This window comes from Genypterus blacodes, unplaced genomic scaffold (genome assembly GCF_046128005.1).
Source record: "Genypterus blacodes isolate CSIRO-AG114 ecotype Tasmania unplaced genomic scaffold, CSIRO-AGI_Gbla_v1 ptg000017l_1, whole genome shotgun sequence".
NCBI classification, from domain to species: domain Eukaryota; kingdom Metazoa; phylum Chordata; class Actinopteri; order Ophidiiformes; family Ophidiidae; genus Genypterus; species Genypterus blacodes.
The window spans coordinates 4214836-4229319 of record NW_027466831.1 but is presented as its reverse complement, the minus strand read 5'-3'; the positions used below and the strand labels follow the sequence as shown (position 1 = coordinate 4229319).

The 14484-nt window shown below is 40.6% G+C and overlaps 3 protein-coding genes across 6 annotated transcripts; 1 reads left to right on the top strand and 2 right to left on the bottom strand.

Annotated features, from left to right (window-relative positions):
* The first annotated feature begins 419 nt into the window (after window positions 1-419).
* arl8ba (ADP-ribosylation factor-like 8Ba) lies at window positions 420-4933 on the top strand. The gene is made up of 7 exons (XM_076141234.1): window positions 420-679; window positions 2809-2889; window positions 3022-3095; window positions 3191-3284; window positions 3398-3465; window positions 3588-3658; window positions 4040-4933. Exons 1-7 carry the CDS (start codon window positions 557-559, stop codon window positions 4087-4089), a joined length of 561 nt encoding a protein of 186 aa, XP_075997349.1. The 5' UTR covers window positions 420-556; the 3' UTR covers window positions 4090-4933.
* An 882-nt stretch (window positions 4934-5815) lies between these two features.
* tnfrsf18 (tumor necrosis factor receptor superfamily, member 18) lies at window positions 5816-8647 on the bottom strand. Of its 4 annotated transcripts, XM_076141230.1 has the most exons (11): window positions 8447-8647; window positions 8196-8321; window positions 7949-8083; window positions 7741-7831; window positions 7591-7655; window positions 7159-7293; window positions 6920-7010; window positions 6756-6826; window positions 6438-6536; window positions 6204-6323; window positions 6102-6116 (listed from the first exon to the last, which is right to left on the bottom strand). In XM_076141230.1, the coding sequence occupies exons 1-10, from the start codon at window positions 8565-8567 to the stop codon at window positions 6211-6213; spliced, it is 1047 nt and encodes a 348-aa protein (XP_075997345.1). In that variant the 5' UTR covers window positions 8568-8647; the 3' UTR covers window positions 6102-6116; window positions 6204-6210. The 4 variants fall into 4 exon arrangements, with proteins under 4 accessions (XP_075997344.1, XP_075997346.1, XP_075997347.1 ...); XM_076141229.1 differs by having other exon boundaries at window positions 5816-6323; XM_076141231.1 differs by having other exon boundaries at window positions 5816-6323; window positions 8196-8346; window positions 8447-8556.
* A 2125-nt stretch (window positions 8648-10772) lies between these two features.
* Window positions 10773-13666, bottom strand: LOC142990965 (tumor necrosis factor receptor superfamily member 4). Its single transcript, XM_076140866.1, has 7 exons — window positions 13471-13666; window positions 13194-13310; window positions 12883-13017; window positions 12734-12797; window positions 12393-12628; window positions 12193-12303; window positions 10773-11995 (listed from the first exon to the last, which is right to left on the bottom strand). The coding sequence occupies exons 1-7, from the start codon at window positions 13556-13558 to the stop codon at window positions 11922-11924; spliced, it is 825 nt and encodes a 274-aa protein (XP_075996981.1). The 5' UTR covers window positions 13559-13666; the 3' UTR covers window positions 10773-11921.
* Window positions 13667-14484: the final 818 nt, after the last annotated feature.

Here is a 14484-nt window from a genome sequence, read left to right as displayed (position 1 = left end):
CTACTACGTTTTATTACCTAGAAGAAAGTAAAGACTTTTCCACCACATTTCACCACTACTTCACAAAGTACTAAATGCCCTAAATTTCGGTTAATCGGAAAACCTCACCCCAGAAAAAAAAAAGATTTTTACCTTCCCTGTTATAAGGTTTATAAGGCAAAGTTAGAGCCAAATATGACAAATACTGTATGGTATTATGTCTGTTTCTTGCAAAGAGCTTAGAAAGTCTCCACCACGCGTTTATTTAAATTATACAGCAAAGATGCGGTGGTTTCACTCATGCCTTATGTGCCTTATTATTATTAATATTATCATTATTAATAATATTAATAATAAGAGGTAAATATTTGAAGAAAGGGGAAGATCAAGAGATTTGGTGCATTTCCGTGCTATGCCAGCGGAGGCGCTGTCGGTCCGGTTTTAGTCAGCTGGATCATATGACAGCTGGCCGCGTCCAACTTCCCTTCCCCACTGGAAAACGCCACATCTGACAGGGAGGAGAAACACACACACACACACACACACAAGCAAGAGGAGTCAGACTGCCGACCTGAAGATGCTGGCCCTCATAAACCGGCTGCTGGACTGGTTCAAGTCTCTGTTCTGGAAGGAGGAGATGGAGCTGACGCTGGTCGGCCTCCAGTATTCGGGAAAAACGACGTTTGTCAACGTGATCGCTGTAAGCTAATTCCTCAGCCGCTAGCTAACACCCTAGCTCGGGTCGTGCTAGCTCCATTAGCGCTAATAACGGGGTAACACTTATTGTCAACACGCTAACTATCTCTTTGTTTCGAGTTGTCGGCTCCAGAAGCTTCTATTAAAACCCCCGAAACAGTGTCGAGTAGCTAAAGAGCTGTTGATGGACCTCTTCCTTGTAACCCGATGATGATGATGACTGTGTTGTCTTGTGTTCGCATGCCAAAGTCAGCATGCAAAGATACTATATATACTATATAGATATAAACTAAGAAACTATAAACATTTAACACCGAAAACCATGAATGACAACAGTACGAGCCGAACGGAACTTGCAGAACTTGTTGATCAACATAACAGTTCCATCAAACATGTTCGCACCATGTTTGATCACATTTTGTCTCAGTAACTTTAAGGAGATGTCTAATACAGAGGCCAATCAAATCGGAACAGAGTCCCATTTACTCGAAATCGGCACACACCAGCTCCTTACCGCCAGACCGAGCTGGAGGGTAGGAGTTGACCTCAGGTGACCACAGGTTAGGGTTTGGTTGATCTTTTATACATGTTTTTATATCGCACACTTACAGTTTGCAAGTCGTTTCTCTTGTGCAAGCGTTTTGTCTGTTTTGCAAGGATTTCTGAAAAGCAGAAACGAGCGTTGGTGTCTGTTCATCGACTAAGAGCTTTTTAAACCGTGCAGGTTTTTTTGAGACAGATCACCATAATGAGATTTAAGAAGAATCTGATAGAATTAGAAGAATATTTGAAGACATATGTCAACATAATAATGTTTTGCATATCTGCTGACATCTACACAGGTACCAAGCAAATGACTGACAATCTATAAGCAACAGCTAATCTAGCCTCGTCAATATATTGATTGGGCCGTAAACACTTCATGGATTGATGGATTTGCATGTAGGTGTGAGTTGTCAGACATTCATTGTGGATCTGATGGCTGTGGGCTCATATCGGTGACTAATGCACCTCCAGAGTCTGCATGGTGTGATCATCTCAGTTTGTTATCAAGCAGAGCAAAGTAAACACATTTCTGGGCTTTTCCCTCAGTCTGCTTCTGCTCAGAAATGATTTCATCTTACTGTATTTGGGTTTGTGGGCGATGTCGCTGAATGCCTTTGTGTGATATTGAATTGTTTTTTCAGCTGAATTGATAGGATTGTAGGTTTGTTTGATACGTTTAGCACACAGGAGGAACATGCATGAGATAAATATGGTCACTTGAATAACACGGCGGCCACAACAGGTCTAGTGTGTGTGTGTGTGTGTGTGTGTGTGTGTGTGTGTGTGTGTGTGTGTGTGTGTGTGTGTGAGGCCACGTGACGAGGTAAACAGATTTTTATTGTGTGTTAAAGTTTAATCGAATCAGAAGATAACCACAGGTAATAGGTTATTTTAGTGTGTGTGTGTGTGTGTGTGTGAGAGTGAGGAGGAAGTTGGGTTCTGGGGTGGAACATAATCTACCTCAGACACTCGCACAGGAGGGATGAGAAAGCGTGTGTGTGTGTCAGCGTCTAGAGTGAGAGTATTGGCTGCAGTGGGGGTTGTTCCTCCTTCCTCAGTCATGAGACCACTGCACTCATTTCCACTTAGCCGCTGCTACGTCAGGTGACTCCTGGCAGTCATGTGCTGTGAGACGCCTTCTCCGCCAGAAAGAGGAACTTCCAACAGCAAGAAAACCAGAAAAACCTCTGAGTGCGGAAGTGAATTTCCTGTAGCAGAGTTCAGTTCATACACAGAGGAATTCAGTTGGAATAAGAATAGTCTTTTTATTATTATGAATCTCATTTTTAGAGTGAATCAGTATATTAGGTGACATATTGTGTGCAGCATCTCATTATCACACTCTTACACAGCCTTACACACAAAATCAAGAGTTCAGTTGAGACCAATTGAGAGCGGAGTAAGCAGTAATCCAGTTAATTCAAGGTTATTTCAGGTCACCCTTACTTTGCTTGTGTCTGTAAAACATGGTGTGTGTGTGTGTGGGGGAGAGAGAGTGTGTGTGTGTCTGCTCTGTCTATGTGTTTAATACTTGTTCTTGTACTTCATGGAAAACTGATTCATACATTCCGTGATGTCTCGTTTCAGTCTGGGCATTTCAACGAAGACATGATCCCTACAGTCGGGTTCAACATGAGAAAGGTCACCAAAGGAAACGTCACCATTAAGGTAGAGATTGAGGCTTTTCTCCTGTTGTCGCTTGTAAGCTTCAACGTCTCTGCAGATTGTGAAACAACGCCAGCACACAATGTTTTATTACATTTGAAGAAGGAATTTTGATGTGACGTGTTAATCGTGTAGATCTGGGATATCGGAGGACAGCCAAGGTTCAGGAGCATGTGGGAGCGGTACTGTCGGGGAGTGAATGCAATCGTGTGAGTATCTTCAGTAAGAAAACAAGCCATCATGTCGGATACGTGCAAATGCATACGTACACAAACGGCGCTCATTCTTTGTTCCTGTTCCACAGATACATGGTTGACGCGGCGGATCAAGAAAGGGTGGAGGCGTCGAGAAACGAGCTTCATAATTTATTAGACAAGCCTCAGTTGCAAGGAATTCCTGTAAGCGTTTTCCCTGAAATTGACTTTGACACTTTGCGTTAATCGGAGAATCTTAAAACCCGCCCCAGCCGTTCATTTTCCCATGACGGCTGACATTGTTGCTGTGTTTGTAGGTTTTGGTTCTCGGTAACAAAAGGGATCTCCCCAGCGCGCTAGATGAAAAACAACTGATTGAGAAAATGTAAGTATGCAAAAGTATTTTTGATGTGTTTTTTTTTAAATGTGATTGCATGCCTAGATTTGTGTTGATGTTCTGGCAAATGACTCTCTCTCTCTCTCTCTTTTTTTTTTTTTGCTTTGTAGGAATCTGGCAGCTATTCAAGACAGAGAGATATGCTGCTACTCCATTTCCTGCAAAGAGAAAGATAACATTGGTGAGTTCCCACTGCACACAGCTACAGATCCATATGCAGATGCAGTAACTTAACTGAACTTCAACGTGACACAGGACGTGACAGTGAGTGGGACGGGGAGATATGAGCTTAGAGGTGTATCGCAATGTTTCTCTCCCGTTTGTGCAACCGTGTCGGGCAAAGGGGCTTTGGTTTTAGTGCAAAAAGGGGGCCAAACATTGATAAGTGACAATTAAAATCCACCCCACATGCAGAAGTGTTATGGCCAAATCCATATTGTGACATCATATCTGCACCGGTCGTGTACCCAAACCTAACGGCCAGCGCTGATCGATGGTGATAAGATGTGGTAAGATTGAATCCCTACCCAGACTGATCCTTCTCTATTATGCCTCCTTCCAGATATCACACTTCAGTGGCTCATCCAGCACTCAAAATCCCGGAGGAGCTGAAGATGCAGCGATTGTATCCCAGCTGTGCTCGCCATGTTACAGTCACGCCACACCCTCATCACTCTGACACCATGTACAGTCAATCTTCGTCTTATAAAGCTCCACTGTTCTGCCGGTTTTCCCTTTTTGTTTCCCTTCTCACATTGTGACCTTTCACAAAATGTACAAATGCACTACTAAAATCGTGATTCATGACACCGAATGTCTGAAAAAAGAATTGGCATCATAATTCCTGTAAAGCTCTGAGTAAAAACCAAATCGAGGCATTACCCGGTCGGTCGTACCCAGAGGTTTCTGGGTACACAGGAGAGCCCTCAGGGGGGGAAAGAGGGTTCAGTCTGCCAGCAGGCCTCAGATGTTCCTCACACAGTCGTACACAACAGCAGTGTTGTCTTTCTAAGTGTTTGACAGTGACCTTCATCTTTCACCAGATCAAGTCATTTCTCTCTGATTTCAAAGACATTTAGATTATTTTAGAAATGAGTGCGTCAAGTGAAGCAGGTCTGTACAAATATATAGGTCTGGTATGATTTTTACGGATGTGAGATGTGCGTATGAGTGGATATATGATTCTATTTAAAAGTCTGAATGTACTAAAAAAAATAAGTCAAGCTGTACTGGCTGGTGCGGTTCATGTCGGCCTCTTGTTTGCGCGTCGCCTCAGTGGAACGATGTCCTTTGTGCTGCCCCCCCGGCGCTGAGAGAGAGAGCGGCAGAATTTAAAGTGCCTTGTGCAGTCTCTCACCTGTGAAGCAAAGCAGCATGCAAGGTGCGCCTGCGTGGGCCGCGTCAAAACAAACACTGCAGTATATTCAAAAAATAAAAAGGCATGCTTTTTAATTTACACTGTGTCCTGTTGTGTGTGTGTGTGTGTGTGTGTGTGTGTGTGTGTGTGTGTAGAATCACAGGGGGAATTGTGATTTGATTGTGTTTTGTTTTGTGCACACGCCTCCCTGTGGTCTAGGATACTTATGAACTCGACCCAATATAAAGGTTCTTAAGCATTCATTAACAATAAAAGTCCTGAATTCAAATTAAAATCAAATGTATGAATCGTTAAACAGAGCGTGTCAGATTAAAGTTCTTAAGGCTGTTTGACATTATTAAAAGAACAAAAAATTGTTTTATTGAGAAGTTCATAAGTCAGTTTTTGGAATTGGACGAAGAAGGAACACAAAGTGAAACAACAAAAATACACATTGATATAACCTAACACATCCAATAGAAGAGAAGAAAAGGAGATATTGTTCTTAATTGAAAGGGAGATTTACACGACTGATGTCACTGGTCACTAGGACCAACAAAAGAACATGTAGCGCACATGAAGGTGACAGGAGGCGAAGGAGTAGATGATGAGTTTGAAACCTGAAGGCCTCATCAGCTGCGGGGGTTGAGTTTGTTATTTCAGCAACAACAGGAAGCAAATCTCACCATCCAGCGGAACTCCCCTCAGCTATTTAGAATGTTACATGGCTTCCCTCTGTAACTAAAACACTCAATAACTACAATATTTACATTGGATTACATTTGTTTTCCATGTGTAATGAAATATTACAAAGGTATACCAGAAAAGCTGCAGCAGAGTCAGGAGCAGCCAGTATCCTGTTTGTGCGTTGCATGGACTCTGACAGTAAGTCAGGATGTCGTCTCTCCTTCTGTAGAAAAGCCACTGAACCGTTTACAGGACAGACCACAGAGATGTCTTCTTTATCTACTCAACCCCTGCTTTAATCTGATCATAACTGTGAGGTTTCCACGACTTTACAATCCGTTGTTCAACTGTCCACATGTGATAATGGAGATAATAGCGTGTGCTCCATCCTGTTTGGATATTGTTGCCCCTTTTAGGGTAAAGAGTCAATCCTCTGACTTTTAATGTCGGAAACTCTTGTCATATTTGACCTTTATTTAAATGTCACCAGGCATACTAAAGAATTGCTTGTTGCCCGTTATCATTCCACGACACAGAGCAGGTTGTTGACTATATACTGTATCTTCTAGACTGGAAGACTAACTCATTGATTGATCGGAGTCTATATCAATACAGTTACTTTTACCTCTATCTACAGACTGCAAATCGGTATTAATATTATTACTTGCGGTTGCACAGATTGTGGTGGATTAGGATATACTGTCTTTGTTTTCATCCAGTAGGACCTGTATGCAGCTTTCCTCTCTGGACAGCTGCAGCTCACATGTCTTGGCAGCTAACATCTCCTCAGGGTGTTTGGACTCTGGAACAGAGGAAAGAGTAAAGTAACACATTCTTTCATTTGTTTTAATCCACGCGTAGATGAGTGTAGCCAGCGTATGTGAGTACGTGTGTGATGTATTTGAGGAAGACTTACTTGCTCTGTGCATCCTGTAGATGTTACAGACGTAACAGAGAAACACAAGGAGAGTGAATCCGAAGCTGAAGTGGATCCAGGTGCCATTGCTGTGTGTCCCTGGTAATGGATTAAAAAAAAAAAACACCTGTTCTTAATTAACCAATTCAGTGTGTGTTGTGTTGTGTGCCACAACTGACAGCAATCTACGGTATAATTCTATACTTAAATAATACTATATAATACAATACTTATTGTCTAAGTGTGTGTGTGTGTGTGTGTGTGTGTGTGTGTGTGTGTGTGTGTGTGTGTGTGTGTGTGTGTGTTCAGGTTACTCACCAGATGTGTGACATAATGAATTGTGGGTTTTGTTACCAGGAAACAGTTCAGGAAGTCCAATAAGACTGCACCTGACAGAGAAAGCAATTTAGTTTGATAAGAAATTCTACTCATGTTTACTTCCTGTTAGTGAATTTAACCTCATTTTTCAGAGAGGCTCTTACTGTGTCAGTGGCTTGCAGATATTCTCAAGTGTGTCTAAATATGTGTCATTGGGGCACGCAGGCTCACACGTGTATGAATACACTTTCAGCCCTGCAACACAGGGAGGGACAGTAGCCATGAATCACTATGATGTCGATCGGTAGGTAGGTAGGTAGGTAGGTAGGTAGGTAAGTAGGTAGGTAGGTAGGTAGGTAGGTAGGTAGGTAGGTAGGTAGGTAGGTAGCAGATACGGTCTTACCTGTCCTCTTTAGTTTGTCCCCCGCTTCGCATTTTCTTTCCTTCTCACACTTTGAGCAGAGATGGTTGGAACACCGGAAGCCAGGACTACACGAGCATCTCGCATCTGTGGTCGCCGTACAATTTGCGTCATATGCTGTAGAAACATAAGCGTTCAACCACAACGCTTCCAGAAAACCAGAATGTTTCTCAGGTGTATAGAGACAAAGAAGAGAGTAGTTGCGGTTGTTGTGTTGTGTTCTGTCTTACCGCTTTGACACACTAGGCATTCTTTACACCTATCAATGTGTGTTGTGCTGTGTGCCACAATTGACAGTAATCTACAGTATAATTCTATACTTTTACAATTCTATACAATACAATACTTATTGTCTAAGTGTGTGTGTGTGTGTGTGTGTGTGTGTGCTGGGGGGTGGGGGTTCAGGTTACGCACCAGATATGTGACATATTGAATTGTTGGTTTTGTTACCAGGAAACAGTTCACGTAGACCAATAAGACTGCAGAGAAAGCAAGTTAGTTTGATTCTACTCATGTTTACTTCCTGTTCGTGAATTTAACCTAATTTTTCAGAGAGGCTCTTACTGTGGCAGTGATTTGCAGATATCCTCAAGGGTGTCTAAATATGTGTCATTGGGGCACACAGGCTCACACGTGTATGAATACACATTCAGCCCTGCAACTCAGGATGGGACAGTAGCCATGAATCACTATGATGTCCAAAGATAGGTAGGTAGGTAGGAAGGTAGGTAGGTAGGTAGGTAGGTAGGTAGATAGGTAGATTCGGTCTTACCTGTCCTCTTTGGTTTGTCCCCCGCTTCCCATTTCCTTTCCTTCTCACACTCTGAGCAGAGATGGTTGGAACACCGGAAGCCAGGATGACACGAGCATCTCGCGTCTGTGGTCGCCGTACAATTCTCGTCATATGCTGTAGAAACATGAGCGTTCAACCACAACGCTTCCAGAAAACCAGGATGTTTCAAAGAGAAGAGTAGTTGAGATAACAGATGGCTGTATACGGCCGTTGTGTTCTGTCTTACCGCTTTGACACATGCGGCATTCTATACACCGATCAAAGATGTGATAGTTGTCTATGTATTGTTGCTCCTGGCAGGGGACGCAGACAGTTTGCTGTTGTTCTGAGCAGAACTCCTTCATATATTTGCCTTCAATGTAACAAATAGCAGGGAACTTTTACACAACACTGAATGCAACCTCTTATAATGAAACGCACATACTTACATCAAACTTACTGCATTTTACAAGCTGATTAATTTGATAAAGCTTTTACCTGGAGGACAAAGGTCGCAGCATCTTCCGTTTATGTCAATCTGCAGATTACCACAGTTTGCAGCAGAACTATAAGCGTTCAGTGAACATACAAGTGCCAGGACAGAACTCCAGGAAATCATAATGACCAGCGCTGTGCTCGTGTCATCGGGTTTTATGCTGGTTCACTGCAGACGTCACACTTGTGTGGTTAAGCGTTATGCTGCACAGAGAGCAAAACATTCTGCGAGACATGGAAGGAAGTGAAAGACCACCAAAGACTCAGATCAGAATCAGATCATATCAAACAGCACCTACAATTTGCCATAAATATTTTCTTTCTTTCGTATACATGTCTCTGAATACATTGTGGCAGGACTTTTAGTTTAGAAATTGTTCATCAAAAGATATTTGATGGGTAATGTCCAAATGCAGACACATTACACTCATTTGGAAAGCAAACAGAGAGAGAGAGAGTTCTGAAAAAAAATCCAGACTTACTTGATGTTTACACAATGCTTTCTGACATTTCAATTGGGGAAATTTAATTCCTCATAGAAAGAGAAAGCTAGAAATGCAGGCTGTGGTGAATGATGGACCTCCTGTGGCGACCATAAAACAGCTCTGCATATTAAATATCTGTAATCCCAGCTATGTTCAAGGACCCCATCCAGCTGTGGCCACCCCTGAACGACCCCCTGGGCTATCGCTAATTGACTTGCCTGGTAATTGAATCCACCTTATGCCTGTGATGTCTAACATGCCAACTGTGATGGCTGCTAAATTAATTTAAATGTCACATTTAACTGACCAAAAATCCATCAATATGTATCAAAGCTTTGACAGTAACATCACACTTGACATTTACTGGGAAAGTCCAACCAAACAATTTCTGTTGCTCCCTAAATATCATCATGTGTTTCTGAAAAGCCACAAGTGACTGACCTGTGTATCCAGACCCTGGCTTCAAAAGTAAGTTTGTTACTCAATGGACTCATCATTCACAGACAAAGGAAATAGAAATGTCCATGTTAAAATGAATCTAAATGAATTATTCTACATATCCATTTTTGTCCAATTGAAAAATATCAATTAAAAGGCTTCAAAGCTGCTCAATACACATTCGATAGCAGTATCAGTGTAAGTTAAAGGGTAAAGCAAATTTTTTTTCATCTTAATTTGATCAAGTTTCAATTTTTTAAGTGTATTTGTAGCTTTCATTGGATTTTTGCAGAACTTTCAGATCTTTATCTCAGGTGGTTTCAGTATACACAGTATGACGCATACACTGATAGCGTAAGCAAGGTTTCTCAGAATGATTTAAGTCAAGATTAAAACTTGTTGGGTACATTTTGCAGCCTTCCAGAGTATAAATGAAGACAGAGAAGCAAAGAGATGTGTGATAAGAGGGAAGAGTACTCAATGAAAAAGTGATCTTTAATATGTTCTTCACTCAAAAAAGAATACAAGTTTGAAACAAGGCCGACCAGGATTAATTGTTAATTAGATTCACGCAATCCAAGTATGAGAAACCCTTTGGTGAAGTTTATAATGTAAGGTTTTTTGTAATTGTGTCAATGTTAATGTTGATCTTTAGACGTTTGCTGTGATCCCTGTTGGCATGGTAACATATCATCCTGTCGCAGTATGGATCCTCAGCTCCGTGTATTTTGTATGGAATATGTGGACATACCTTGTAGAAATTCACACTCAGCAAAACCACTCATCACATGTGGCTGTCAGCCTTGAAATCTACTGTACCACCTCCGTCCATCTCTCTCTCAATCTCTCTCTCTGTCTGTTTGTCTCTCCCTCACCCACACACCCACACAACCACATAGTCTCGGGTTCGCATGTGAGGCAGGATGTGACGCGACGACAGATGTAACAGCTCATACGTCCCAGCGATATTTGCCGGGGCCCACAGACTGCACATGCCATTCAAACAGCAAGAGAGCTGGATTTCCCTTAAGAGCTGCACTCCTTCTTCAAATCATTTCCAACCACACACTGGTTTTCATATAACACATATACAGTGTGTGCTGACAGCTATTCTTATTTAACCTTTGTCATGAAAATGTAAGCGTAGTGAAGGTTAAGGTGTGATTAAGACGCAAGACACAGACGTCAGCACCTCAGCACATGAATAATCACGTTTGTTGGTCATCTCTGTAAGCTGGATTTATGGATAGATATGAATTTAAAATGAAGATGTTATCCTCTTTCTGCCACGTTCAGCTATATTCTCTGATAGTGGCTGTCACTTCACCAGAGATTGTTTCCAGTTTCCAGTTTTCACATTAAGTGCTGCAAAACAGGAATAAGATTTGTAACCTGTTGTGTAAATATTCTTTATGTAAGTTTGATAACACACTTATTTGTTCACAATATATTCACATTACAGGGGTAACACAAATCACATCAGGACAGAGAATCCAAATAAGGATTCAAACTATAAGAAACAATTCTTGGTTACTTTTTATGGCGACAGCAGCATGGAAAGAGACAAATTACAGTAAACCCTGGAGGGATTTGGGGGAAATACTGGAAAATATTTATTATGAAAAGCAATTTGGTCAATAATTGTGGTTTAAAGAGCTTAAAGATAATAGTAAATCTTTACCTCCTTACATACTTCTTTGTTTTAAGTTTAGTTTTTCTTTTATATTATACTTCATTATCCAATGGAGGGCGCTGTGCTGCCATCTTTTAAACCAGGTAGATTTTACTATTGCCATGAAGCCAAGTGCTATGAATGGCTGCATGTGTGTATTTCTTAGTGGAACCTGATGGAATGAAAAAAAAAACAATGATAAGATATTTTTTCATGAAAGTCACATTTACAGCCCTCAATCTTTCCAACTGATGAATTTTAAACAAAACAGGATGTCTAAGGAAACAAAAACTCCGTGGGGGAAAGTCCCTCACACTTGAAACAGAAAGCAGAAAGTCTGTTTTTCACCCACAGCTAGTCTCTCTCGTTTTAACAAGGCTGCAGCAGTGGGACAGACGAACAAAGAAAACAGAAACAGAAATACCAAATAAAATGACAATAAAATGTTTGTTAGGGATCTAGCTATGATAGTGCTGAAATACTTCTCAGAAATGATCATTTGCCCCTATTTAACATGTCATATAAAACACACTTGCAAATAAATTCAAACGATTTCATAGAAAGCTCATTTAGGCATTACAAAAAAAATCCTTTACCCTCCTACTGACTCTATCAATACTACCTTTCATTCCAAAACCTTCCTGTTCTTTCTAGTTGAGTAGTTAACTTTGAAAGTATGACACATAATCCATATATTATTCTGTTACAAAAGAACAAACTGGAGTCAAATACCAACTAAACTGCAAACCAGCTCAAGTACAGATACGGTAAACTGGTTTCTTTGATGTCACTTCTAATTTAGAAGCAACACAATAGGAAAAACACGACTGATGACTCATTGATTTGATAATGACTATTGTGAAATTCTCAGAATTAGTTGACATCAGGGCTCCAAGGGAGTGGAACAGTTGCTGTCCCCACTTTCCTCGACTGGGCTCCCATACGATGAGTCCTTCACTGGAGACAAAGTCAAAATGATCAATTATTATACATTTAAATGAATATGAGGATGTACAGGTATGCATGGTTTTTGAGATGTGAGTGTTACTTTGGAAGAAATTGAGGAAAATATCCAAATGGCTCTGTATCCCACTGCAAAAGCATGATTTTATCTCTGAGCCTTGCCACTTTTTACTGTGAATCATATCACTCACTATTCTCTGGTGGTGTTTTGTTCAGTAGGCAAGGGATGATATTCAGCTTGCAAGTCACAGCAGACATAACAATCAGTCCAACAATCCCCAGAGTGAGAAGCACAGCTATACCTAAACAAGAAAAGCTGCAGGTTACTTCATTTTGCATAAATGTTCCCTGACATTTGGCTGTTATCAATGTTAGTAGCATGATGCATTACCGCTGGGGCTATAGTCATGGTCTGGGGTTGAAGGTTGCCGCCAGACCTTTGTGCTGACTCCATGACCTGGAGCAGATGTGGTAGTCGAATGTTGAAGTGGATCCTCGGCTTGATCGGGTTCATCGGTGACATCATCCCTTTCATTGGATGGAGCCGGTGTCGAGATGATAGTGTCAGTGTTACAGACAACATCTGAGGTGGAGGTGCCATTAACCTTCACTCCTGTTGATTTGCATCTAGGATAGTGGAGAAAGGATAAAGCTGTAAACACCGGTAATATGTATAGAAAAGCTGATTTCACATATGTATAGGGATAATAAGACACCATATCCTGTACATACTCTTTCCATTTAGAACAGGATGAACCCCAGTCGCTGAAATATCCATCTTGACATTTCTGACATTCTGGGAAGGAAAAGGAATAAATCATATATGGCAATTTCTTTATATTACTTTTCTTTAAATCTTATCACGTCATTCATCTCCGTACCATCATTTTTTTGTTCGAACCCCCCTTCACATTTGCAGCTGACAGAATTGCTCTCCCAGGGAATGAATCCTGCACGACACTGACATTTTGTATCTTCCGTTTTTGAGCAGCTCTGTTTTTCTTCACTCCCAAGCTCTAGAACAGATTGAAGAACGGATTGATTCATCAAATTCAAGTGAGTAAAAGTATCTACAGATATTGGAAACTCTATAGCTTTCTTCTAGTTTTCTGTGTTCTATGTTTCTCAGTAGTTTAAGAGCATTGTTGCACAATCTGTATTTTGGACTTGAAACCAAAGTTGCAGAACTTACGTGAATCACATCTGGAACACGGTCGGCACCTTTGGGAAGCGTTTTCTTCAGACATGTAGTTTCCAACAGGGCACACTTCACACTTTGTGATACCCTTTGCCGTAGATACTTTATGGCCTTGAATTTGACAAAAAAAAACGTTACAAAATTGCCAAAAGAAACTTGTGACAGAAGTATTGTACGTCAACCAACAGACTTGTTGTGTACCCAGTATGATCATACTTTTACTGGCAAATCAAAGGTGGGAAATAACTAAAACAATACAAGAATACTTTACCTTTCCGGCATGTCAATGAAGCAGCCACAATGACAAAGGCCATAGTGTGAATGAGGGACAGGAAGAACCTCCATCTTAGCAAACCCATTGTGACTGATTGAGCTGAGCTTTGAGAGCTTTCCGGGTTAAATACCACAGAGCGTAGTAGGAATCCCACTTACCAGAAGCCTGATGTCAAAGACCCACGTGTGGGGTTTTGACATTATGAATCACTTGACGTGGGTTAATTTATGCAGTGACATCACATTCCCACACAGCCTAGAGACACAAGCTATTAGATGCAAGAAGAACATTCTTCATGTTCAACATTTACATTTTAGAGTGATACACTGCAGAACTACTGATGACTAGAGGCAGATTTGTGAGGCAATGACAAATAATAACAGGAATATGATTTTAAGAAAGTAACCAATGCATGCACAGCTAACAGTCAGGAAAATAAAATAGAATAGAAGACGCAATTACATTTGCACAAGATAAATAAAAACTGTACAAGAATATTTCAATAAGATATATGGAAAACAAAAGAAAACAAAAAATCACCTCCAAAAACCCTTTCAACATTATAATAACAATAGTAATAGTGAACATTGTCATGTACTGGCATGTACCATGTATGTACAATCCACAAAACTGGTTTTGCACGGTGTGTGGTTTTCACCTTTTGGGAATTGGAATTTGCAAAGTCACTATTGACATAAGAGTAGTGGAGTTAAAAGTACAGAATTTAAATATTAATATTCATTATATTTAATAACTTAAATCACTTAAATACATGCACTTGTTTACTTTGTAACTTTGCTTTGCTGTGTTTATGAGAAAACAAGTGTTCCAATTTGTCATGTTGTTATAGGAATGTTATAGAAAGGATTATAAGACATTCATTGGTATTCACTTTAAATATTTATATTTGTATTCCATCATTTTCACCCATTCTCTGTACCCTCTTCAATTCAATTGAAATAGGTGCATTTTGTGATTTGCATGACAGATATGCAAGACATTTTAGCAGCA

What these genes read in the sequence shown, in the direction of transcription:
- tnfrsf18 (XM_076141229.1), bottom strand. Translation starts at nt 8,567, where the DNA reads ATGATTTCCTGGAGTTCTGTCCTGGCACTTGTATGTTCACTGAACGCT. An exon ending in ATGCCGCATGTGTCAAAGCG is followed by an intron (nt 8,084 to 8,195) that starts GTAAGACAGAAC and finishes ATGTTTCTACAG; the next exon opens with CATATGACGAGAATTGTACG. An exon ending in GGACAAACCAAAGAGGACAG is followed by an intron (nt 7,832 to 7,948) that starts GTAAGACCGAAT and finishes CCTGAGTTGCAG; the next exon opens with GGCTGAATGTGTATTCATAC.
- LOC142990965 (XM_076140866.1), bottom strand. Translation starts at nt 13,558, where the DNA reads ATGGGTTTGCTAAGATGGAGGTTCTTCCTGTCCCTCATTCACACTATG. An exon ending in TTCATTGACATGCCGGAAAG is followed by an intron (nt 13,311 to 13,470) that starts GTAAAGTATTCT and finishes GTCAAATTCAAG; the next exon opens with GCCATAAAGTATCTACGGCA. An exon ending in CAAAACACCACCAGAGAATA is followed by an intron (nt 11,996 to 12,192) that starts GTGAGTGATATG and finishes CTTTGTCTCCAG; the next exon opens with TGAAGGACTCATCGTATGGG.
- arl8ba (XM_076141234.1), top strand. Translation starts at nt 557, where the DNA reads ATGCTGGCCCTCATAAACCGGCTGCTGGACTGGTTCAAGTCTCTGTTC. An exon ending in AAGGAAACGTCACCATTAAG is followed by an intron (nt 2,890 to 3,021) that starts GTAGAGATTGAG and finishes TTAATCGTGTAG; the next exon opens with ATCTGGGATATCGGAGGACA. An exon ending in CTCAGTTGCAAGGAATTCCT is followed by an intron (nt 3,285 to 3,397) that starts GTAAGCGTTTTC and finishes CTGTGTTTGTAG; the next exon opens with GTTTTGGTTCTCGGTAACAA.